The sequence below is a fragment of the Alosa alosa genome, chromosome 13 (genome assembly GCF_017589495.1).
Source record: "Alosa alosa isolate M-15738 ecotype Scorff River chromosome 13, AALO_Geno_1.1, whole genome shotgun sequence".
NCBI classification, from domain to species: Eukaryota; Metazoa; Chordata; class Actinopteri; order Clupeiformes; family Clupeidae; genus Alosa; species Alosa alosa.
Window position 1 is genome coordinate 13,896,027 of NC_063201.1, and position 27,572 is coordinate 13,923,598.

A 27,572-nucleotide genomic window follows, 5' to 3' on the forward strand; every position below is an offset into this window, starting at 1 on the left:
CTGTCACCAGCTGAGAGACACAGTGATTTCTATATGTGGACACATGTCCAATTCTGACACACAGACACACACACACCTTTTGAATTGAAATGAATTGATGAAAAAGAGAGAGGAGCCCAGTAAAATGTACAAACTCAATCCAATGTACAGATGGGCTACAGACAGTTCAGAAAAACTCATACAAGCCTTAAATTCACCAAAACTAAATAACAAAATAACTAACTTTTACTAAAAAACCCTTCTTTAATGATAAAAAAAATGTCAACATGGCCGTTCAAGAGCTGAACCTTATTTTCCACACGGCTGCAAAAAATGCTGGGCTAAAGAAAAGCCAGAGAGCAAAAACCAAAAAACCCAAATGTGATAAATGGTTTGACACAGAATGCTAAAATATGAGAAAAGAAGTAAGACAACTGTCAAACCTAAAACACCGTCACCCCCATAACACAGATTTAAGACAACAATATTGTCTGACCCAAAAAAGTTACAAACAAACTATCAAAAGAAAAAAACAGCACTACACCAACAAACTTATCTACTGTATGAGATCGAAGACTCTATCAATAAAAATCACTTCTGGGATATGTGGAATAATTTGAGCGTAAAAGAACCAAAAAAAGTACCCATTCAAAATGGTAACATTTGGATTGAGCATTTTCAAAAGCTTTACAGTGAAATACAGTTAACAGAAACAAATCAAAACCAGATCAAAGAAAAATTGCAAACTTTTGAATTGGTATTTAAAGACAACCAAAATCCACTGGACTTCCCCATTTCCAGTGAAGAATTATCACAAAAAATTAGATCTTTAAAGCCTAATAAATCTTGTGGGCAAGATAGCATCAGGAGTGAAATGCTTAAGGTGAGCACACCCAAGATGCATAATGCAATGCTCAAATTATTCAATCTTGTTCTAAGTTCAGGCTGTTTTCCTGACATCTGGAATCAAGGAATTATTACACCAATTCATAAAAGTGGAGACAAATTGGACCCTAATAATTACAGAGGTATCTGTGTGAACAGTAATCTGGGGAAGGTATTTAGTAGCATATTGAATGAAAGAATCCAAACCTTCCTTAACAAGCACCCTGTGCTTACCCTGTGTAAAAACCAAATTGGCTTTCTTCCAAACCATCATACTACAGATCACATTTACACCCTACACACCCTATTCAAGAAATACGTAAAAGATAAGAACAATGGGAAAATATTTACATGTTTTGTCGACTTTAAAAAAGCATTTGACTCTATTTGGCACAACGGACTATACTACAAACTTTTAAAAACTGGTGTAGGGGGTAAAGTATATGATGTGATCAAATCAATGTATTCAAACAATAAATGCAGTGTAAAAATTGACAAAAAACAAACAGAAGTCTTCACACAGTCCAACTCTGTTCAACATCTACATCAATGAGTTAGCGGTGCAGTTGGAACAGTCTGCAGGCCCTGGAACCCTACTCGCCCTCCAGAACACAGAAGTCAAATTTCTGCTCTTTGCAGATGATCTGGTCCTCCTATCCCCTTCTGAACAAGGCCTCCAACAACACTTGCGACCTGCTGGCAAAATACTGCCAGACCTGGGCCCTGTCAGTAAACCCCACAAAAACAAAAGTCATGATTTTTCAAAAGAAACCCAGATGTCAGGAACAGACGTAGCCTACTGGTTAGCACTTCGGACCTGTAACCGGAGGGTTGCCGGTTCAAACCCTGACCAGTAGGCACGGCTGAAGTGCCCTTGAGCAAGGCACCTAACCCCTCACTGCTCCCCGAGCGCCGCTGTTGATGCAGGCAGCTCACTGCGCCGGGATTATTGTGTGCTTCACCTCACTGTGTGTGTGCTGTGTGTTTCACTAATTCACGGATTGGGATAAATGCAGAGACCAAATTTCCCTCACAGGATAAAAAGAGTATATATACTAGACACACGTTCACTCTTGGTGGCGTCCTAGAGCACACGATGCAGTGTACTTACTAAGAGCCCCTTGTGCCAACTGGTACTGAAGCTCACTAACTCCATAACAAACACTAATATACAACATGCTCAGAACAGTACTGCTTCAAAATCAGCAATTAGTGTCAAAAATGTCATCAAACAAGCAGAAGAACACTATTTGGAACATTGGAGAAATCAAACTACCAGTCAAAGCAGAATGAATTTCTATCTGACCCTAAATCGAGAATATAAATTGGCAGAGTATCTCGAAGAGATACGAAGCAGAGGCAAATCCTGACCAAGTACAGTCTAAGTGACCACAATCTTACAGTGGAAACAGGCGGGCACAGGAAAACCTGGCTGCCCAAAGAGGAAAGAATATGTGGTCACTGCCAGACAGGGAAGGTTGAGACAGAGGAGCACTTTCTTCTTCACTGTGATAAATATAAAGACATAAGAGATGCATCTTTCCCTAGTCTTAAAACATATTACCCAAACTTTGAAGCCATGGGCACACATGAAAAACTGGCTATCCTTTCAGGAGAGAGACATTCAGCCCCTCTAGCAGCAAGATACATTTCACACTGTCATAAGCTGAGAGACTCTAGCATAACTTAATTTTATTTTGTTTCATTTACTTATTTTTATATTCTTATCCCTATAAAGAATATATATATTGTCCTGTTCTAAAGCTATGCTCATCTGTACATGTATGTAAGTATATATGTGGCTATTTGCATGACATTTTCACCAGACATTAGTATTAACTCAGATAATCCACCCATATAAAAATAATCCAAACATTAAAGTCCATAGGTAGAGTTTTGTGCAATAAAGTGGAATGACACAGGAAAAAAGTATTGAACACGCCTGCTGAAATTTCTTAAATACTTTGTGGAAAAGCCTTTATTCGTAATGACAGCTTCAAGGTATTTCCTGTATGATGAAACTAATCAGTCACAGTATTCTGGTGTGAGTTTGGCCCATTCTTTTAAACAGATAGTCCTTTAATATTGAAGATTTCAGGGGTCCCTCTTGTGAATCCTGATCTTTAGTTAACTTCCAAAACTGTTCAATTGAATTGAAGTCAGGGCCTTGATTTCCTTTCTCTGAAACCAATTGAGAGTTTCCTTTGCTGAATGGTTTGGATCATTGTCCTGCTGGAAGGTCTGGCCATGTCTCATCCTCATCATCCTGGTGGATGTAAAGATTCTCCCAAAACAAAATGACTCCATTCATTATTCCTTCAACTGTATGAAGTCTGCTAGTACCATGAGATGAAAAAAAGCCCACACCATGATGCCACCACCTCCAAACCTCACTGTTGGTAGGGTATTTTTAGGGTGATGCACAGTGCCATTTCTCCTCCAAATATGGTGTGTAGTATGACATCCGAAAAGTTAAATTTTAACCAGAATACATTCTCTCAGTATTTCATAGGATTGTTCAAATGTTGTGTAACAAACTTTCAACGAGCTTCAACATGTTTTTCTTCAGCAATAGAATCATGCTGGATGAGCGTGCATAGAGGCCATGGCGGTGGAGTGCATTACCTATGATTTTCTCTGTAACAATTGTACCTGCTGCCTCCAAATCTTTCTGGAGCTTTCTCAGAGTGGTCCTTGGCTCTTGGGCTACTCTTCTGACTATCCTTCTGACTTCCTGGTCAGAAATCATGCAAGGAGATCCTGTGCATGTTCAGTTGATGATGTAGTGATGTTCCTTCCACTTGCAAATAATGGCTCCAATACTGCTTGCTGGATGATTCTGAAGTTTTGAAGTGCATCTATAACCAGTTCCATTAATATGTTTGGCAACAATAAGGTTGCAAAGATCTTGGGAGAGCTCTTTGCTTTTACCCATCATGAAATGTTTCTTGCGTGACACCTTGCTAACAAAAAACCTTTTTATAGCCTACCAGTATGTACTAACCCAGCTTATATCAATTTGCACAGATAGGAGGGATAATTTCTCTAACTACTTATAGATTCCAGTTTGTTCCTTGCCATTCCTTGCGTTTGTGTACTGCTTTATCTTAGCGTGTTCAATACTTTTTCCCTGTGCCATTCCACTTTTTTACTCATAACACTACTTTTAGACATCAATGTTTGGATTTTTATATATGTGTGGATTACCTAAGTTAATACTAATGTCCGGTGAAAATTTCATGCGAATAGCCTCACTGGAAGTATACTTACTGAAATAAATGTTGACGTGTTCAATACTTATTTTCCCCGCTGTATATTTATTATGTTTCTGTGTTGTTATACTGTGATATAGTGTACACTTATGTCTATGTCTACACGAATGTCTTATTTGTCATGCCAATAAAGCATTTTGAATTTGAATTTGAGAGAAAGGGAGAAAGAGAGAGAAACAAGCCTTTAGCCTAGTATGTAAGTATAGAAGAAGCTTGTTTGTGTTGGTGTGGCCCATTCCCAACAGAGAGAACAGAGAGTGGACTACTAGAGCAGTGTTTTTCAACCATTGTGCCGGGGCACACTAGTGTGCCGTGAGATCATCAGGTGTGCCGCAGAAAATTACCCAAATGTCACTCACTGGTCCAGAAAAGCAACTGTTGCATCAAAGAATTTATAACCACATACTCTCATTGATTGTATGATTGCACTATTTGTGATATGCAGGCATTGTACAACAGGGGCCCCATATCCAGTATTCACAGAATCATCACATATCCAGTTCATAACAACTATTTAATTAGATATAGTCACCTACAAATGAAACAGAGGGCGCTTGTTTTATTGAGCAGGTCTTACATAGAAGGCATAATAAGGCCATATCTGTGTATTATTTGAAATTTTAGGCTATGGTATGTGCATTTTTTCTTCACACAGGATGTTAGTGTGCCGTGGGACATTTTAAGTGTCAAAAGTGTGCCGTGGCACAAAAAAGGTTGAAAAACACACAAACACACACACACACACCAGTGTTGCGCGGTCTGCCCGAAATTAAGCGGTCGCCCGCGGATGAGCGCGGTCACCCGCGGTTATGAGTCATAAACAAAATATTTTAATATTATTCGGGTCATTTGCGGGCGGGTCAGTTAAAATTAATTAAATATATATATTCTACAAATAGGCCTACTTAAAATATCACGAGAAGGCTAGCATCAATACAGTTAAGTCAACAGTAAAGAAGCTGAAGACGCGAGCTAAAATAATGAAGACACCCCTTCAGGAAAAGCGATATAGGCTATGGGAAATATTGGGAAAAGTTCTTAAAGAAGATGACACTAAGTTATGGTCTATGTAGGCCTTCTTCTTGCAAAGCCATTTAAAAGTATGACAGCCAAAACGGGCAGTCTGCAGGAATAAATGTTATGGCACAGACTACACAGCAATATCTACCGGTATAGGTTCGCGCATGCATAAAAGTTACAGTTCGTTGTGTTTGTGACTTTAAACAGTGGATGTGCTTTAGTAAAGCTTTGTGCTTCATTTAGCATTATAAACCAGTTCTTACGCTAACGTTTTCACCAGCAATGTATCTCTCTTGCCTACCTTGCCTAACCATTTCTGTTTTCGAAAGAAAGATGTATGTCCATGGCTTTCAAATCTTATCCTTGTGTTCTAATCCTTGGTGGTTGCGTGCGTGCTTGCGCTCTTATTGTCATTCTCTCTCCTGCGCAAACATTATGTCCTGCATGCCTAAATAAATTAGTTGGCTTTACAGAAATGGCCTACTGTCACACTGCATGCAGGCTATAACCAAAAGCACACATTTTGTAAATAAGCGGGTCGGATCGTGGGTCGGGTATAATTTTGTCCTAATTAATATTCGCGGTCCGAGTTGCGGTCGGGTTGATTAAAATATCGGGCGACCGCGGGGCGTGACCAAACCCGCGCAACACTGACACACACACACATACATACTGTACACACACTAGAGCCATGAAGCACCCCAACACACCCCACACCCTTATGGTACATGTGCACTCATGCATACCGACACTCGGTCTCTCTCTCTCTCACACACACACACACACAAACAGACTGACAAAACACGCTCACACACACACACACACACATGTATACAGATGCACACACATACACACACACTCATACAAAAGCACTTGTACTCATACATGAATTAAGGCAGGCACTCACTTTTTCCCTCTTAACACCACCCCAAACACCTCCACCACAAGCACGCACACATGCCCGCACGCACGCACGTACACACGCACGCACACACACACACTGGCCCGGTCTCTATTTCGGTCTGTATTTCCCTATTTCTTTAAAATCTACATTCAACATAAGTGGTGTGTTCAGCAGAGAGAGAGAGAGAGAGAGAGAGAGAGAGAGAGAGAGAGAGAGAGAGAGCACATGTAGAGTGAGAGAGAGAGAGAGAGAGAGAGAGAGAGAGAGAGAGAGAGAGAGAGAGCACATGTAGAGAGTATGCAGCACAAGCTCCAGTGACCCCAGGCTCTCATCCACAAATAAACCGCTTCAGCTCCCCAGAGTCGCCGACCCGCTGCACAACCACGGGAACCAGAGATAAAGGAAGAGACAGAAAGAATGAACCAGAGATAAAGGAAGAGACAGAAAGAAAGAACCAGAGATAAAGGAAGAGACAGAAAGAATGAACCAGAGATAAAGGAAGAGAAGGAAAGAAAGAATGCACAGATCGAAAGAGAGGAGCTGGGGAAGAAAGGGAAAAAGAGAGGGAATGGTTGCAATTTAAGGGAAGGACCACAGAAAGAGGAATCGCCTCAAGTAGGGAGTGTTTGGGATGCTGAATGTCATGGGATGCGTGCCAATGTGTGTGTGTGTGGGCAAACATTTTTACATTCTCACATGCACTCGTGTTGTTTTGGAGCTTGACTTCCTGTCCCGTTGGAGTTCTGGCAGTGATGCTGGCAGAGCGGAGGAGGGGTGAATGTGTGTGTGTGTGTGTGTGGGGGTGCTTTAATGAATTAATAATCAGCTGGGCCGTCCTTATGGGAGTGCTTACGCACAACGAGCTGGAAGGTTCCACACGCCTGACATACCACATTATATACACCCTGAGCCAACTTCACATCAGTCCACACATTTAAAAAAAGCCTGCAACACTGCCATGCTGCATCTGTACAACCTGCTATGGAGAAACATGGTCAGAGCCGGAGATGGGCATCCCAGGTCATGAAAGCATGAAGCATGAAGCAAGTCCACCCCAGCATCTCACACCAGCCATGGACACAGTTATTGTTAAAAGTGTCAGACTGTGTGAAATATGAATGGAGTGAATCCAAAAACTTCTGTATCTCTAAATGTCTGGTTGCAGATGAAGGCTGGGAGAGGCCGAATAACATGACCAGCCACAATACATAGCAGCAGTAACAGCACTACACACACACTGTCTGAGTGCAGGAAAGCACAGACTGCTTTTGCTATCCCCCCCCAAAAAAAACTAAAAATGCACTGGAAAGTGCTTGTTTTTAAGCAGTTCTGACAGAAGCAGTTGTTTCGTCTCCAAACACACAAACACACACAACGCAGCGGGCCTTGGAGAGACAGACAGGCGGGACTGGGATCCTGACACAGTCACACACCAGCGAGTCGCACAGTGTTGTGTCAAACTGTCAAATTAATCTCAGTAAAAGATGAAGGATTGAGTCTTGGATGTGGCCCATGTATAATTAATAACCTGCCTATGCACACCTCCACACAGACACAGCCACAGACACACACACACACACACACACACAAAGATATGCATTTTCACACTTCTGTCCATTTTGAGGATTTTATGAATGTGAATAAATGAAATAAATAGGGTATTTCTATATTATGTACAGTATGTATAACATATCTATTATTGTAAGTATTATCTGTATTATAACATTTTCTACATGATCAATTTCTACAAGAACTTACACATATATACCGGTTGTAAATGAAAATTGCTGTTGCGTCTTTAGGACTAAATTAATCAATCTCACACACAGGTAAAGTTCACTCATGATTCATCATTTAGTTTACTTTCAGAATGCAACATAAAAGTATCACTGTGGTTAGCAAATTACCAATGGGTATAAACATATATATGGGGGAGTGATTCCACCTAAAGAAATAGATCATTTTAAACACTACTAACATAATTCATGTGTTATTCACATATGTTGTCCTGAAATCCATGTCAAGAAGCAATCAACTTATGTGGAGCAGAGCTTAAAATAACTCTAACCCAAGCATCCACTTATCTACATTACCCTTCCATCCTACAAACCAACCCTCCCTGAAAATAACCCCCCAATTCATCCAAGCGTCTCCAGTGCTACTTCTGACTCCTGGCCCCCGGCATGTTATGCACTTAAGCATGGAGCCATTGTATAGACCCTCACGGCACAATCCCCACTTCCCCACCATGAGCGTCCCAGAATCCTCTAGCATCCTCTACTGTTCACAAGTCACAGTGCAAGATGGCACAGCTAGGAAAGCCATCATTCAGTGCGTGGGTGGAGTGTGAGTCTGATTAAAAATTGACTGAAAACATCACAGGAGCACAGAGATGAAACTGAATGGAATATAAAAGAGAAAGAAACTTGGAAAAGAAGAGAAGCCCATTGTCAAGACTGTTTACAGTTCTAAAAAGCTGTTTGGGGGCAAACAAGTTATTCTGCTGCCATAATGTCTGCATCCTACCAATCCCTATGTGTGAGGATTTAAAAGATAGGTACATACTATACACCTGTAAACACTTCACCTCTACACTACGAATCCCTTATTTGTGAGGACTTAAAAGATAAGTACTGTTACGACCCCCTGTGCCCCTTCAGGTCTGACATGGCCATTGCATGGGCAATGCAGCCCTAGCTTGCCCAATTAGCTAATCATACACTCCTGGTGAAGGTGTGTGGGTATTTAAGGGGTTGTTCTCTCTCTTGATTTGGACACTTTTCTGTTAGGCACATTCTGTTGCAGGCACCTCTGGGTTGTCTCTCTCCCACTGGCACTTTCTTTCTATCTTGGAACATCATACTGACTTTGGCATACACGTACCCACATGAACACCGCTGCATACATGCTTTTACTTTCCCCTAGACATCTTTTGGTAATGCTTATTTATTGCTTTTAGGTTAGTTTTAAATAAATACTTTAATGGTTAAAGTTATCTCTGTTGTCCCGAGATACTGAGATATACACCATATATCATATGCGGTATGGAGAGAGAGATAGAGAGAGAAACACATATACTCTGTTGAGGCTCCTGGCCTACAATGATAAAGCATTATGTTTTTTGTAAAGATTTATGAACCTTTCATCTGTTTTACACTGAATTTTATGGCCTCCTAACCCACGGCCACACATTACACGCCATCCGGCAGATGGATCACTGGGTTCACCCGCTCCACTGCTTCCTGTGTTTATTGTGCTTTTTATACGACTAAACAGGCTGAATGATGTTTGTGGCTGCTAACGCAGATCACAGAACAGTTAAAGCATGTATCTTAATCTACCAAGAGTTCCAAGAGAATCTATCTAGATTAAGGTTAAGTCAGGTTTCATGGGCTTGTCACCACTGAAAACATGCAACAGAGATTATTAGTAGAATCTACTTGTAGGATCTCGAGAACCTGTGTTGAGAACCCAGCGGTTCTCATCATGAGCCATAAGATTATTAGTAGAATCTACTTGTAGGATCTAGAGAACCTGTGATGAGAACCCAGCGGTTGTCATCATGAACCATAAGATTATTAGTAGAATCTACTTGTAGGATCTCGAGAACCTGTGATGAGAACCCAGCGGTTCTCATCATGAACCATAAGATTATTAGTAGAATCTACTTGTAGGATCTCGAGAACCAGTGTTGAGAACCCAGCGGTTCTCATCATGAACCATAAGATTATTAGTAGAATCTACTTATAGGATCTGGAGAACCTGTGTTGAGAAGTCAGATGTTCTCATTATGTACCGTGACTGTGAGAGTTGAATAAACACATCTGCTAATACATATGATAAAGGAGAAATTATTTGCAAATTGATCATCAGCGTTGATAATCAGTTTGCCTAACAACATCTCTGTAGAGTGTGGCTGGCATAAAAGAATCAAACCCTGATATGACTCATTATATGGTTATGGTTATTATGGTTATGGTTATGGGACTTTGCAGACGCCTTTGTCCAAAGCGACATACAAATACAACATAATACAACATAATATTTAAAATATAACAGGGAACAGATTAGAATGTTGGTCAAACTATAATAAGGAGAATAGCAATAATAAACAACAATGTCAATTCAATCAATAGCCTAATAAAATAAGCAATGAAAATGAGGGGCAAAGCAATCATAAACAATAGTGTCCATTCAATCAATCATATAAAAAACAATGACATGGTAAGACTATATTAAGGAGAATATCAATAATAAACAATAATGTCAAATTAATCAACAGCCTAATGGAAATAAAACAATATTATACAAACCATAACGCATAAGAAGCGCTTAAAGAACTAAGTGCATGTTGAACAGGAATGTCTTTAAACCCCTCTTAAACGACCCAAAACTACCACAGGAACAGAGAGCACTGGGCAATTCATTCCACCAGCATGGAACCACTGAGGAAAAGAGTCTTGAATTAGACCTAGTGTTTATGACTGGTTGACATAACAGACGCTCATCAGAAGACCGCAGTGGGCGGTTGGGGATGTATGCCTTGATTATTGAATTAAAATAACTAGGAGCAGATCCAGTCAGTGTCCTATAGGCCAAAGTGAGAGATTTAAATTTAATTCTGGCTACTATAGGGAGCCAATGGAGAGTAACTAGGAGAGGAGTTACATGTGTCCTCTTTGGCTGATTGAAGACCAGGCGTGCTCCAGCATTCTGAATTAACTGTAATGATCTTATTACACAAGCGGGTAAGCCAGCTAATAGTGAATTACAATAGTCCAGCTTGGAGATGATCATGGTTTGAACAAGAAGTTGTGTGGAATCTTGTGTCAGATAAGGTCTGATCTTCCTAATGTTATAAAGCATAAACCGACATGATTTTGCAATAGAAGCTACATGCTCATATATATTAGTGATGGATGACAGGCCCACGTCACCTAAATGAGTCCCATTAACTACCAGAGGCTCTCCAGCTAATGAATGGAGATGAACAGCTAGATGACATTGGAATCCATTACAATGCCAATGAGGGGCAATTTGCATAGCTTTGTAAGGAGATGATACTTCCCACTATATCATATGCCAGAGTATTCATGGACACTAATAGCTTTTTTTGCGAAGGTCCAACAAGTACTTCTCATCCCACACAATAGACTCCAATGCAACTTCGCACATATATTGTAATAGTGAAAAGCACTGTCAACACACAATTGCATGCTATTTATCTATATTTTAGGGTATGTCTGTATACTGATAATGCAACCACCTGACAGGTTCCAAAGGCCACATTAACTGCCATCTCCTGGTGGTGCTATCCAGACACCGCTGTGACAGATTGCCCCCTCCTTCAGTAACTCCATCAAATCCAGCAGGGTGCAGCAAGCTGTATGTATGAACCCCAGTGGCCAGCCTCTCCCTCTCTCTATCATTCTAATTTCTTCTATCTTCCTTTTCTTCCTTTCTCTCTCTCTCTCTCTCTCTAACTCTCTAGTACTCCCTTTCTATCCCAGACTCTCTACCATTCTCTCCTTTTCTATCCCTCTCACTCTCTATATCCCTCTTTCTCTCTTTCCCTCTCTCCCTCTCATCCATCTCTCACGTGCCGAGGCTAGGCTCAGATTGATGGGGCTCATTTCATCGGAGTGGCACTGCCATGAGCGCTCTGGCACATCAGCATATTTCACCGTCCTCCCAACCCCGCCCCACAGAATCACTACCATCAGCCTGCATGGCTAACGGCTAATGATCAAATGTGCAGTGTCTACTCCGACTCCGACTTAGAATGCAACAGATAAATTGGATTCATTGGTCAACCACACAAGTATTCTACATGTAGCCTATTTATAAGTGGCAGCATGTCTCACGCTAACATGCATGCATGTGCAAGTAGTACAACAGTAACATGCCTGCATGTGCTGTGCAGAAACAATGATAAATTGTGGCCTTTTAGAGACGTGACATCAGTCTCCACCCTCATTTTAAAGACTATTAAGGGGCAGAGGATAAATGGTACCAGAGGCAATTGTCACCGCCAAGCCCCTGGCTTTAGAAATAGAGGCAATGGCACTAAACTGTCACCATCATTGAAACCCAGTTTTGGCAAACCCTGTGCGAGGACAGGTTTTTACCCTTAATAACAGCAATGTGGAAATGGCACTGTGCCAATTAGTTCCCTTCAAGCAGACAGCAAAGCGAAGCTCCGGTGAAGAGGAGTCACGGTGGTGGGGAGAGAGAGAGAAAAAAGAAGAGATGAAACAGAGTCTGGAAGAGAAAGTTTCCGAGAGAGTGAGAGTGATGACTCATCCTGCAATAGTTCATGTAGTGAGGGGGATCCTCAGTTAGGAGCGAGAGAGAGAGAGAGAGAGAGAGAGAGAGAGAGAGAGAGAGAGAGAGGGAGGGAGAGAGAACAGAGAGAAAGAGGGAGCAGAGAACAGAGAAACAAGGCAGAACAGAGGAAACTAAAGCACACCCAATTAGTTCTCTTCTCTCCCCAGAACAATGAAAGTGAAAGTTTGCCAGCTGAAGACAATAGTACAAAAAAAGGCAGATGCATGAATGAAATAAAAAAAGAAAGAGAAACCTGAGTCTAGAGTCTTCAAAGACCTGTCAGCCTTTGAGGGCGTATTTCAATTATTTTTCAAACTTCTACTTTTCCCATAATAAGCCCTCGATGGTCCCCTTACAGATGGCAAGTGCATTGCCTGAATGAATTCAAGGACAATTCTACACGAATTCAGCAGAGACTAGCCTCCGACAAGCAAAACAGAGCAGAGGGAAATAAACACAAGGAGCAACATCATTAATAATGCATCAGGCAGGAGGTGATTTACTGTGGGAAGCTAGAGAAAAACTAAAAGAGCTTGCTTTCTCTCTTTCTTGCTGTCTCTCTCTCTCTCTCTCTCTCTCTCTCTCTATCTCTCTCTCGCTCTCTTCCTTCCTACTTAGAAAATTTGATTGTCTAGGGGAGTGGGAATAGCGTAGTGTCCATGACGTCTTGAATAGGCTACTGATTGGATTGTAGGAAGAAGTATTTCCAATGGATAGGAAGTAGTAGCCTAGTATTTGATGCATTGGGTTTGTACTACCCCCATATTCTACTACTCTTCATTCTATTCTTACTGTTCTGTTCTTACTCTTTTATGTTTTTTTTTATTTTTATTCTTATATGCTGGCGAACAGCGGTTTTTGAATCGTGACTCGAGTTAAGCTTTTTTTAAATTAGCAAAAGTTTGATCAACTAGCCAACTAGCTCTGCTGGTGGGAAAATGCATGCGACTCATGAGTTGTAGCGCTATCCTATTGCGTGCTGAGAAAAATTGAAAGACAAGCGTTTACCCCGCCCCTCAGATTGAGCACTGCCAATGGTAAGTTCCCAGACCCTACATCTTGATGTAGGTCTAGCTCGTCAGGCTATGAGTGATGTACTTAGAGAGCAAAGATCAACCGGAGTCAAATTCCTCGTTTGTTTACGCAAACCTGGCCAATAAAGCTTTTTTTATTCTGATTCTGATTGTATGTGTTGCATATTCTGTGCTGCATTATGTGCTGTAAGGGTGTAGCATTGTAAAGAATTCTCACTCCTCAAACCTCTCTCTTCTCCCCTCTTTTTTTCTCTCTCTCATTTACCTCGGAGGTCTGCAGTGGGTCCTTGTTGCGGGGGGAGGGGGAGCGGAGGTGGGTCATGCCGGGGGAGGAGAGCGCTGTCGAGCTGCTGCTTTGCTTCTGATCGGCGGGGGCCATCTTACCACCGCTCCACCCAGAGACGCCGTCTGGAGATGGAATTACATAATGAGCGTCTGGGTCCAACCACACAAACACATCCTAAATGAAAATGATGACATTATGCATGCAATCCAAAATATGGATTGTCCTCTGGGTTAAGATGATGCTACTAAAGATGAAGATGATGATGCCACTTCTGCTGCTCACAGCCAATTCCATCAGTAGCATCACAGTCTTCATCACACTAGGGGTCATCCCCACTGCCCTAACAATCATCGATTCGTTTTCAGTTCATTTTATCTCATCCATGTCTGTTTCTTAATATCGTCAGTCCTCAGTCCTCTTTTCTTTTCATCTCTTCTTTTTCAATTTCACACTTAAAGCGATGGTTCGGAGTAACTTCACCCTAGGGTTCTTTGCACCATGACCCGAGCCAAACACCCTCCCAGAACCTGTTTTCCCTTGGTCGAACCCTGGTCGAGTAGCCCTGTCAGAAACGAATGACTTTCTGCAGGCGTAATGGAACCAACTTAGTATCTCGTAAATTACCCCACTAATAATGCCCTGAATGGTACGAAACTTCTACAGTAGTACAACTATGTTCTTTACTCATAAAACGAGGCATTGAAAAGTTTGTAAATACACCAGGAGTTTATTTAATTAACACTTGCCTGATGGATGCTACTATCTGATACTATCTGCTACTATACGCTGCGTCGAAGTTACTTCCGTGATTTGGGAAAAGCCTGTAAAAGTCCTGGCAATTCGGTGGTAGCATGGGTAGGGTCCTGACAGACAAACCAAAGTATCGTAAACTTTGAAAGTGTATAGACAGGTTATGACAAGGCCTTTTTCTGGAGGAAGGACACATTGCCTGACTGTGTTCCGGTAGCGTCAAATCAGTGGGTGAGTTCGGTCTTGCAGCGCTGCACAGATCTGGCTGAATCTTAGAATACGAACATGCATCACGTCTAGTCAGATTTGCATAGCGCTGGAAGAAGTCCAACGCGCTGACTGATTTGACACTACCGAAACAGAAGTAAAGCAATGTGTTGCCTTCAGAAACCCTCCTTGTTATAGCCTCTCTGTACACTTTCAAAGTTTGCAATACTTTGGTTTATCTGTAGAAACTCATAGACACTACTACCGAAGTGTAAGTGGTTTGAAAATAGCAATTTATTTTGATGTGTGTAACCCGTTATCAACCACAAATAGACCTCAGGTTGTTTTAACTCCGGAACTTCCATTTAATTCCCTCTGAATCTTCTTCTCAATCTCCTCCTCACTATTGTTCTCATCCTTCTTTATTCATGGTGTTGAGTGTCATGGCCGCCTCATGAACAGTCTTTCATGCTCACCTGCAGGCAGGCTCTGGTTCTGGTTCTGGTTCTGATTATGATTGTGGTTGTGGCTCGGGACCTGGTTGTGGGCCAGGTGCTGGGCGGCCTGTGAGACATTGTGCTGCAGGATGTTGAGGCACTCCCCCAGGCAGCTTAGCGTGGCCGCCGAGGTGGCCTTTAGCAGCAGGAAGTCCTGGTCCAGTGAGGACATGGGTCCGCGGCTCGGCAGAGACTCGATGTTGTGGACCAGGTTCTTCTGCTGGTCCTCCGCCTTGGACATCACCTGGGACACACAGGGGGAGGGGGGACACATGATGACTATGGGTGATGTCTGATGACAACCAATCGGACAGAAACAGTATGGTAAGGGTGGAAGAACCAATCAGAGAAAAAGAATAAGTGTGATGAGGGAAGAAGAGTCAATCAGAGAGGAACAGTTAGTGTGAGGAGGGAGGGAGAGCCAATCAGAGAGGGACAGTTAGTGTGATGGAGGAAGAGTCAATCAGAGAGGAACAGTTAGTGTGATGAAGGAGGAAGAGCCAATCAGAGAGGAACAGTAAGTGTGATGAAAGAGGAAGAACCAGGGACATATTGAGAACATGGGAATATCAGATATGGTTACTTGGCTCTATGAAAGTTCTACATAGTCACTGAATGAAGTACTGACTCACAGTACTTAGGGGAGGAACTGCTAAAAGCCCAATTATTGCTGTCTTTAAATCAAAATTCAACTGAGACAAATTACCTGACATACATGTGCATCGTTAATAGTGGAACTAGTGGCCTTAGCATCTATTCCGTTCCATCAGCACCTCTGACCGTGGGCTGTGCACTGACTAATCCTGTGAAGGAGACCTCTTCCTGAGAAACACTAAATGCTGCACTCATAGCCAGGAAGCCTTGGGAGTCCAGCCAGAACACTGATTTACTGGAAGCACCATAAAGAGTGTCTATCTGTTTAGATGGAAAAATGTGTGTGCAGTGCTGGCACACTGGAGCTAGTTGTCTCGGTCATATTGACAAGGTGTGTGTGGGTGTGTGTGTTTGTGTGTCTGTGTGTCTATGTATATGCATTTGCATTGTGCATTTGCATGTAAGTGAGTATAGGCTTGTCTTTATGTATGAGGTAAATCCCTGCTTGCTCATTGCCAGAAGACAAAGCTGATTGTCAAATTGAGGGACTATTTGCAGCAAACCTCCATGATAGCTGTGACTCTGTCTGTCAGTCATGTTACTGAGAGACTCCAGAGATTCTCAGATGATCCTTAACTATGCATATTCAGTGGAATACAGAGAGGGAGTCCTCCAGTGACTCACTCCATCTTTCCCACAATGCAACAGTGGGAAAGAGAGGGAGAAGTTGTACGAAGCGTGAAAGAGCAGAATTTAATTACTGCTCCTGGGGCTGATTTGACCCCCAATCAATCTCTCTCTCTCTCTCTCTCTCTCTTCTCCCTCTAGGCCCTCTTCACTCAATTCCATAACAACACTATTACAGCAGTGCTGCTCCATGTCACTCAGGCCCATATGCCCATTGCATTAGCGGTGGCAAGGTGGTGTGTGAGACGTTAGAGCCCCCAGGGTCACACCTCCGGGACCACACAGGCACCCTTAGTATCTGTGACTGACAAATTTCAGCACTTTGCTCTTTAATCAAAGGAGAGAGGCAGCCACCATGGAATCAAATGTGAGATTTAACCTTCAGATCAAAGGCAAGACTTTTGAGTTGGACATTGGGAGGGTTGAGTCCCTCACTTCATCACACTCTATAACAGTTTCATTTATCATGATGATGATGATTATAGGGGGGTTGCATTGGCCAGTTTTGATTGTTGGCGGGGTTATAACCCCCCACCCCCCATATTTTATATCTATGCTTTGGATCTAACCTTGCCCTGCCAACAGATAGACAGTTAGAGACATTTAGATAGAGAGACAGGCGGACAGACAGGTTTTAATCTGACAGACAACATTTAGGATTTAAGGTACAATAGAAGGAAGATAATATAGACTTAAAACTACCACATACTTTAATTGAGTTTTTCAACTACACTCTGAACTCTGCCTACTGCCATGCTTGTTCTCATTGAACATGTGAGACACATGTGAACTGCCTATCCTACAACACAAAGCTAAAGGTGTATCAACTATATCATTAATATGTCAATGTGACAAATTGCTCATCATGGGGAGTACATCTAACAGTATATAATGGACAACATAGCAAATCCCAAATACAAAATCGTTTTAAATGATCAACATTCCCATTGTAATAACTGAATCAGCAATAAATCAGTTCAGCTGAGTTAACCTGATTGATATGCTGCATGCGGTGGACGCGGAGTGACCGGCTCTGACGCTGGTCTCTGAATAATGCAGCCGTACAGGCAGGTCACCGCAGGCTCCGGCTTTCTCATCAAAGTCGCCCGCCAGCCGCTCCGACTCTCGGATCTCTGCTATTATGTGCCACAGCAGGGCAGGGTGTTCGCTCAGACATGACCACTGATTTCTGCTTCGCTTCGAGCTGCTGCCATGCTCATATCCCAACCTTCATGCAAAATTGATATGCTTCTTTTTGTTCCCCCCCTCTCCCTCCCTCCTTCGCTCTCTCCCTCGCTCCCTCTCTCCACGTCTCCATTTTTCCTCTTCCTTTTCTTCTTCTAAGAGGCATAAAATCAAGCTGTGCCTCTGTAGTTGCAATGAGAGAGGCAAGAGGTGTCAATCATGCCGACCTGCACAGCGAACCAGAGCTGGCGCGCTCCTCCCCACATCTCAATCGCTCACATCCACATCGCAGGTCATTACTCTGACAACTAGACACGGTCCGTCGGCGAAAACAACAACAAGCTCAATGATGCTGTTTTTGTGAATGGGATTCTGTGCTCGATTGCCTGTGGTTAGTGTCTCTCATCTCAAAGTGTCATTCTAGGGAGATTTGCCTCAGAGTGTGCACTGTTTGTGCTCCACTGTTGATAACGAGAGAGCGTGGTCTGGTGTCTTTAGGACTAGGGGCCTTCTCTCTCTTCTCTCTCTCTTCCTCCCTCTTTCCCTCTCTGTGTTTCTGTCTATCTCTCGGCTGCATATGCGAATCTGTTCTGTGGCCTTTTATTCTAGCTGGTCACACCAGCACAGTTCCCCACTGAGAGCTCAGCTTTTGTTTGGCTTTGTACCTGAGGAGTCAGCAGTGAGAGAAAGTGCACTATTTTCTGTTCTGTTCTCTCTCTCTCCCCTCTCTTTCTCTCTCCCTCTCTTTCTCTATCTGTATTTATAGATTCATATCTGGCCTGCCTACTGCTGTCAACTTGTGTCTCTCTTATTTTGCTTACGTAGGCAAGCGCCCGCTGGTCTCCAAGGCCCCCCTGGCTCATGGGCTGAGGCCTGTAAAAGGATACCCTTCAGCTCAGCCCACTCTCTCCTCTCTGCCCCACCCCCTTCCCTGTCCTGTCTAAACCCTGCCACTGCCCTTGCGGTCATGAGACTGATACAGTGAAGAGCCATGAGGGTGAGGAGGTCAAGCCAGAGGAAAAGAGAGGAAGTCCGTGTGGAGCCCTCACGTGTAAGTTGTAAGCTGAGATAGTGCCCTCGGCCATTTTCATTAACAGATTTTCTGAGGCGGTTCTTACTCATCTGGCTTTTCTGGGCCAGAGTATGGCTCAGAAGAGTCCTGACGCCTCCTTGCCTGTGCCTGTTGAGATGTCCACGACTCTGGCAGCCTTGACAGGGACATCAAGGAGGTGGTCATCCCCCAGCCCCCCCCCCCCCTCAATACCAGTGAAACACTCACCTCCATCATCACAGGCTATCGTACCCCCACCATCACTGGATATTGCACCCCTCCCCCACATGACGATCACGAACAATGAGGTGACAATGACCTCAGTCAACAGCCATCAGACACACAGATCCCAGATGCACCCCTCCCCTCCCCTTACACCCCCCATCATCACAACAGATCAAGTGAGAGCCTAACTAAAGACACTGTGCATCAATAAAGCAGCGGGGCCTGACAGACTGTGTCCAAGGCTACTCAAGGCCTGTGCTGCTGAACTGGGAGCCACTGAAGCACATCTTCAATTTGAGCCTACGCCTTGGACACGTTCCAACACTGTGGAAGACATCATGTCTCACCCCTGTCCCTAAGAAGCCACACCCTAGTGAGATTAATGACTACAGACCTGTCGCTCTTACATCACATGTGATGAAAACAATGGAGCGACTGGTCTTAGGTATGCTCAGACCCCAGGTACGCCATGCACTAGACTCGTTACAGTTTGCATACCAGGAGAAAGTGGGTGTGGACGATGCCATCACTTATCTTCTACACAGGACACATTCTCACCTAGACAAGGGGAAAAGTGCTGTGAGAATCATGTTCTTTGATTTCTCACCATCCAACCCCTCAGACTGGGAGACAAGCTCTTGCAGATGGGTGTCTGACCTGACTGAAGAACTGTCTCTCTGACACTGTGATCAGCAGCACCACAGGGAACTGTGCTCTCTCCCGTCCTGTTCACCCTGTACACATCTGACTTCTGCTACAACACCGAGTCATGCCACATGCAGAAGTTTTCTGACGATACTGCAATTGTGGGGTGTATCAGGAACGGGCAGGAGGAGGAGTACAGGAGCCTGGTGGAGGACTTTGTGCATTGGTGCAAACTCAATCATCTTCAACTCAACACTTCAAAGACCAAGGAGATGGTGGTGGATTTCCGCAGGTCTAAGCCCACTCTGCTACCAGTCCCCATTGATGGGGTCAATGTGGAGGTGGTAAGCACCTACAAGTATCTGGGTCTCCACCTGGATAATAAACTGGACTGGTCAGCCAACACTGATGCACTCTACAAGAAAGGGCAGAGCAGGCTGTACTTCCTGAGGAGGCTGCGGTCCTTCAATGTGTGCAGCAAGCTCCTCAGGATGTTCTACCAGTCTGTTGTTGCCAGCATCCTCTTTTATGCAGTGGTATGCTGGGGAGGAAGCACAAAGAAGAAGGATGCGGGGCGACTTGACAGGCTGGTAAGGAAAGCTGGCTCTGTAGTGGGAGCTGAACTGGAGTGCATCACTTCAATATCTGACAAAAGGACTTCACTTAAGGGAAGAGGAGAGATAGACTTCTCCGCATAGTCTGTCTGCCTCTTCACCCCCTCCATGTTTGGATACTGTCTGTCCACTAGCCACTTTTTACTACTGTCTTTGCGTGCTATATTAGCACATTAGCACATATGCATAACCCCTCCCTCCATGCCACAGCCGAACTGTGGCCACACTTATACCTTTTCTTAAAATAGTTATATATATAGACATATAGATATATAGACTTTATTCTTGCACTGTTGTACTGTTGGACTTACTCATTTGCACTATCACCATGACCACTATCACCATTGCACTATCACCGTAACAGTCACTCACACAGAGCACCTTACCTTACCTAACTATGCACAGAGAATCACAGGCTCAGTCCCTGCCTCAGTCACTGCAAGCGCCTCTTGATTGATTGATCACCACTATGTGGATACTGTTTTTAGAATTGATTTAGATTAAGTGTTAGTTAGTATAATTTGTGTTTTAGTATATTTAGTATATTCTTTATCTTCTACTGTCCTTATTGCTTAGTTGTGTTTTTATATTATATGCTTTTAATTACTTTTTCTGCTGTTAGTGAACGTGTGCATGTTGTCTGTATGCTACTGAGACCTTGAATTTCCCCTGGGGATCAATAAAGTATCTATCTATCTATCTACTGTAGTGTTCTTAATCTCAATATACAACATGGCGCATGCAACCTCCAGTGGGGAATAAAAATGACACTCTTCACTTAAAGTGCTTCTATAAATATGCACCTGGGCAGTGGTAAGTAGGCAAAAAACATTTACATTACAGTGCCTCCAACCAGACGGCAAATCACGACTTCAAAGCCGCTAGCTGAAGCTAAACCAGTCTTTGCTCTGACACGCACAGGCCGCTATCTCAGCCAGGCAGGAGAGGAGCTGTCCAGGGTCTTACTCCAGATTTGCTTTTCCTTTTAGAGAGGACGTGCACACACACACACACACACACACACACACACACACACACACACACCTGGCACTCCTAGTCCCTGTGGGGTCCTGTCACATCTCTGAATAGCTAACACTCAGCCACACATTTGTGGATGTGTCAGGGGGAGGCCGTATTCAGGCTTAACATCAAAGCCTGTCGACAGAGAGAGAGAGAGAGAGACTAGATCATAAATCAGAGGCAGTGGATTTGAAGTGGGTTGAGATTGCAACCATTGGACCCAGGAGTTGCAGCTGCAGGTTGTCTTTGAAACTGACAAAAAAGTTTTTTCAGGAAACCATCAGTACATACAGTATGCCACATCTCAGACAGGGACGGACTGGGACAAAAAAACGGCCCTGACATATTTGGCCCAAGCGACCCTCAAATCGGTCGGGCACACCTAATTTAATACAAAATCCTTGCATTACCCTTAAATATGCATATAGATTCAACCAAGTGTCGTGGAGCACTGAAAGTGGATACATGTAGGCCTCACTAGAGCTGAAGATGTTTGCCCGAACCCGACGGGACCCAACGGGTTCGGGCTTAATTTCTGTAGGCTATTTTATTTCTTTGTTCCAGCTTCCAAGTGGCCTAGCCTATGTTAGACATGAATAAATGATGTTAAAAAATGTATAAATGACTCATTCTTGACAAAAGGCAAAAGAGCTGCGTGCGCACGGACATTTGAATAATGTCGGGCTGTAAACGGGTTCAGGCTTTTAAAAAGCTGTCATTCTCGGGCTCGAGCTCAGGCTGATTTCTGTCGGGCTCGGGTGGTAGCCATGGTAGCCACCTTTTCAGTACATTTCAATACATTTAAACTAGGTATACAATGCTCAATTGATAGCAGCAGCAAATTACTGTAGCCTATGTGTAAAGAGCTAAATTACCTAGATTGTTGTAGACCTTATTGTAATTTATACCAGTACAACCGAGACAACACAAAATGAACAATAAACTGTTGCTAATAATATTTCATTCCTGTAGGCTATACTACCTACATTGCTGGTACATTTTAGAACAGTAGAGCTACATTAACTCATTCCGTTTAATGTCTTTCAGTAGCCTATCATAATAGGTTATAGCTTAGTGGCTTGTGCATGAATATGACTTGATGTTTTGCAGCCTACATTTCCATTAGTCTACAGTCCTTTAGCCCATCTTTACCAAGGGAACCCTTCCGAGACACTCAATGGGGTTTTAAGCCCCCACCGTCGACTTCAAGGCAGCTAACCCTAACCTTAACCCTAACCTTTGCCTAACCCTAGTGCCTTCCATGCAGCGCTGCCTGGAAGACACTGTTGGGGGCTTAAAACACCAAAAGGGCCTTTGGACGCTCTACTTTGAGAGTCCAACCACCACTCATGCCGTCAATTTTGAATTTTGGGCGTCTGATGGAAAGTGATTAATCTGATCAACAATAAACGTTGATTTGACACTGTTCTGCTGTCCGGGTTTGCAAATCATTGATTTAGAAAACTTATGTTGCGCTATTTGTTATTGTGATCACAGCAGTGGGTGACGGCCTTACTTTATGATACCATTACCATACGATTATATTATTGCAATTAATAAGCCATCATAATCATCGTCAGCTCAAAAATTATTGGCTGTAAACTCTCCCCCATTTGTGTGATCTACGAGGCCCATATTCATTGGAAAGGCCTAAAGATCCTACAAGATGAGACTCACCCTGCCAACTCCCTTTCCTCCATCCTCCCATCAGGGAGAAGATAGAGAGCAATTAGAACAAAAACCTCCCGCTTTCTCAACAGCAAATACTGCAGACCATCTAAACAGCTCTCCAGCCCTCAACCAGTATCTCAGGAAGATACTTTCCACATACTTTGACTTATATTCAAGTGCTTGACCTCTTTTGAAAGCAGAGGCCTAGTAGATTATTTTGGTACCAATAGATTGACTGTGTGATGAACTGTCAGAGATTGACAAAGGGTAGAATGTTTTTTAGGCGGTTTTGTACATCTCTGGAAATGACCACATTCTGCCCTTCTGGGTCATTTATTTTGTCTTGGAAACACAACTGAGGCCCACTACCAGGTCTTATGAGTCTGTATCTCAAAGTAGATCAATATAGGCTGAAATATGAGTACTTTAGACCCTTATTTGCCAAGATATGCTCATGCGTTTTGTAAAATGCCTTATGGAAACTCCCAATAGGACTTTTGGCTACCCTAAATGCATACTGACAATAAAATGCTTACTGTGTGGCAACCTCTTGGTGTAGAAGCATAATCCTGGTCTCAAATGAAAGGTAACACTTTGAGGTTTCTTGTAGACTATTTGGAATGTATGTCAGGGGTTCTGATATAGAATGACTACACAAAATATGGAATGATTACACAAATGTCTCTATTTTTGCATTTTCTTTGTTGGTTCAATGGGTGTGTATAAGATGGACTATACATCTGCACAACTAATATTGGATAAAACAACATGCATGTTCAATTTCAAGGGATTCCTGTGAATATTTCAATACCCAATATGCTGTATCTACTTATTGCTAAGGGATATACACTGCAGCTAGAAAGTAGGGAAGCACAAAAGGCAGAGGGGGGGCATTTTTGATCAAATTTAATTGAAACATAGTAAGATTAATCTGATAATGTAAAGCACTATACAGATTGTACATGAAAACAATGTTGTCATATATGGATTCCCAAGAGTTCAAGCTTTCAAATGGTGTATAATATTACTATGCTACATTGCAATATGGTGCATACAATTGATTTAGAATGTTGGGGGGAGGTGGGGGGCACTGCAATTGTCCCGCCTGCGGGACACCCGAAGTGTAAACTGTTCTAACAAGCCTGCATAATTTGCACATCTCTTTACACTGTTTTTACAATACTCTTCTATATGTTTTTATGCTACCCATATTCGTTTTATTTATCTATTTATTGTAAAGTGGCGGATTTGCACTCTGCATCCCTTTGCACCATGTCACTTTAACCTGACCTGTCACTCTAGCCTCCTGGACTGTCATCCAGGTATGTTGTGAGCAGTGTGCCCTTTTTATCTGCCTATGTCAAGGGTGATCCTGTGTGGGACTCCGTATGTGTATATATGTGTTCTATGTCTTTTTCTGTGTGTCTATGGTGATGTCTTTGTCCTGTCATGAGCACACTGAAGCAAATCCCTAGCAACTTGCACCGAGTTGTATGGCAATAAAGAATCTTGAGCATGGCATGTCACAAGTAGCCTACCTGCTCCAACACTGAATTCTTGTTGTCACTGTCCCTCTGCTCTGTATGCTGGCTTACATCTTCTTCAAATTCAACGAACTTCAACCTGTTGCATTTGGTGACATAGGCTAGACTTGGCATAGGCTTGCAATACTGTATATTTTGAAGCTTCTACATTGGTGTTATTTTTGCACAACTGGCACTGCCGACACCTGCTGCCATTTCAAAGTGCAGGCTACTTCAATTAAACATTTTCATGCGCTCACAGAATCCTGGCTCTGAGCCAAAATGGGAGGGGTGAGGCCTGAAGAGCTGTTATTGGGTCAGTCCAGTGTCAGTATAGAAAATGAACCAATGGGCCGCTGACTGTCCTTACTTTGGGCCGATCATTGGCCAAACAAATTCAATTATATAGCCTATTCTATCGACCCAAAAGGTGCGTCGGCCCACTGGAAAATGCCTGGTATGCCAGATGGCCAGTCCGCCCCTGATCTCAGATCACAGACAGACTAGGAGAACTAGGAGACTAGGAGGACTTCAGGTAGATGTGTTCCCTTCATTGAGGATTCCTCTTAAAGCAACACAAAAGAGTTTTTTGTACCTTAAAATAATAACATAATCGTTTCAGTGGTTCATCAACTTGTAACAGGGTGAACGGCACTTCTGCATTAAACAAGAGCCCTCTATCGGGCTATAACCGCGACTATGTAAGTTTGCCAGATCGGGTAGCGGATCTGTAGTTCGATGGAATGAGACATAAGAAACTACAAATTTGACTTGTGTTTGATGTCGCAATACATCGTACTTTCATATATCATGCAACATATTCTACCTTGTCTGTGGACATTGTTATTTGTAAAGCCGGTGCTGGTTAAACAAATAGCGTGCGTGTGACAGAGGGAAAGTTCTTTGGTGTTACTTTAATACTCCTACCAGCATTTCTGGTGATACCATGCTTTATGTAAGAACATCTGTTGGCATGGAGCATAACTCTAATAAATAATTCATTCTCACAGGAGTAAGATGAGTCATTTTTTGGAGAGGCTCCTGAATAATTTCAGCCGTTTTGGTTCCTCATAAAATACTGAAGCAGGACTTATTTCTAAGACTCTGGGGTCTTCAATTACTGTCTGTCACTTCGGGTTTGCTGGTGAATGAAAGAATAACTTTTCACTGGAGAGAAACATGTCCTCACAAGTCAAACATCAGTGGAGAGGAAACTGCTTCAGAGCCCAGGAACAGAGAAGTCAATCAAGACAAAAACATGTCTAAGGATACATATTTAAGCATCCTAGTGTCCTCATAGAAGAGTACTTAGAAAGCAGTAAATAATCCTATGTGCTTCTCATGAAAGTACATACTGTTATGAATGGCTAAGCATACACCACAACCAATAACTCATGTACACCTTGCAACAATATACTAATACAATAAGTTAATTGCACTTAATTTTTCAAAATAAATACATATCATGTTCTGCTTGGACCCCTATAAGGACAAGGTTAAAGGTGCTCTAAGCGATGTTGGGTAACGTCACTTCTGCTGACGTTCAAACAAAACAGGAAGCTACCCCGTGCAATTGAAACTCTCCTAAACGCGCATCTCGTTGGTGAACAGGAACTGGAACAGTTTGTTATGTTTTTATGGTCCAGGCTGGACCAAGTTTAGTTTTTGGGCTGTCCACAGAGACCGTGTTTTTTTACTGTGTATTAAGGGTACAGGCAGCTTGCTGATGGTGAGGTGTTTGCCGTATGTTACAAAAAAGGTTTTAGCTTAGAAACCTCATAACATTGCTTAGAGCACCTTTAAGTACACAATACGTTTGAACTTGGGCCACTATCAAGCATGAAAATAAAAAGTCCATTAACTTTTTCACCATTTTTCACATAGATCTCCATTTCTCCAAAAAATGAAAACTCCAAAAAGCTAAAGCAGCCAGGCAGCTACAGTGCTACACCATGGGGGCATGTTTGTGAACCCCCATGTTCATGCCCCCCTCAAGCTAGGTAAAACCGATTCTTTTCCTTTAAGATATAACTTTACAAAGTTGCTTTTGCAACTACATAAACGTTGACAAATAAAGTGCCCATCTAAAGATGCTCTAGCCTCAGTGCAGTGCTCTGACAATGTCAAACGGGCAATGATAAACCTCTAGTGCTGAACTGTCTCTTCAGGGATGCTGACACAACGGTTAGAGACCAGCCAGCCCCAGAGAATAACAACAGCACTGCACTGAGCAAGACCAGGCAAAGTGCAAAGATTAGAGAAAACAAACACTGCATATCAAACCATCACCAAGACTGACCTTGAAAGAGTGAAGAAAAGGTGCTTTTACTTTCCAAAATGACCCTGCAAATATACTGATTCTACCAGAATTGTTCCAGCTCTTGGTAGATTTTACGCAAGCAAGCAGCCTACACTCGTCCACCTTTGTTTCCACTTATCTTTTGTTTCCACTCACTCCACTCCCTCTGCACACTATATGATACCAGTAACACGGCAGGCCTTTAGCAGGTGCCCCGTCTCTACATCCAAACCAAGTGGGGTTCTCCCCTCTGAGCACTCCACCCTGCAAACCCCTGTCCGGTTCCACCCTACCTCTTTGACCTCCTGGAGCTGTCCGGGGTCCAAGTTCTGGCTCTTGGCCCGGTGGCCGATGGAGGTGGGGCACTTGTGGTGGGTGAAGGAGAAGATGGAGGTGGGCACCCCAGAGAGGAGTGGTTTCTGCTGGACACAGGGTGGAGAGGAGGAGGTGGTGGTGATGGAGGTGGCTGGAGGAGGAGGAGGAGGAGGAGGAGGAGGAGGTGGTGCTGCTGCTGGAGGGTGGGGGGAGCCGCGCGTCCAGCCTGGGGCAGCGTTGGAGGAGGAGGAGGAGGAGGTGGAGGTGGAGGTGGCGGCGGTGATGCCCTGAAAAAGACAGGAGCAGCAGGAGCAGGAGTCAGACGGGGGACAGTCACCGCACCCTGTGCCCTTCTTCCCTGCGGCCATCCTAGCCCCTCCATCGGCACCGCGCTCCGCTGCTGCCACGTGCAAGGGCATCTTCAGCCTCACGCCACCCCCACCAGCAGCCACACAGGGAGGGAGGAGGGAGGGAGACAAAGAGGGAGCAGGGAGAGAGAGAAAGAGAGAGAGAGAGCACAGAGAGGGGGAGAAGGGAAGAGAGAGAGAGAGAGCACAGAGAGGGGGAGATGGGAAGAGAGAG

At 43.4% G+C, this 27,572-nt stretch overlaps 1 protein-coding gene across 3 annotated transcripts in view; it reads right to left on the reverse strand.

Annotated features, from left to right (window-relative positions):
• The window catches only part of osbpl10b (oxysterol binding protein-like 10b), a 67,920-nt gene that overhangs the window by 25,946 nt on the left and 14,402 nt on the right, over positions 1 to 27,572 (reverse strand). Inside the window, exons 4-6 of one of the 3 annotated variants that reach the window (XM_048260006.1) lie at positions 26,969 to 27,277; positions 15,141 to 15,405; positions 13,687 to 13,829 (exon numbers count right to left, since the gene is read on the reverse strand). In XM_048260006.1, the coding sequence (XP_048115963.1) occupies positions 13,687 to 13,829; positions 15,141 to 15,405; positions 26,969 to 27,277 (717 nt within the window). Of the gene's footprint in view, positions 1 to 13,686; positions 13,830 to 15,140; positions 15,454 to 26,968; positions 27,278 to 27,572 lie in introns of all 3 variants that reach the window. The other 2 variants (XM_048260008.1, XM_048260007.1) reach the window with 2 other exon arrangements.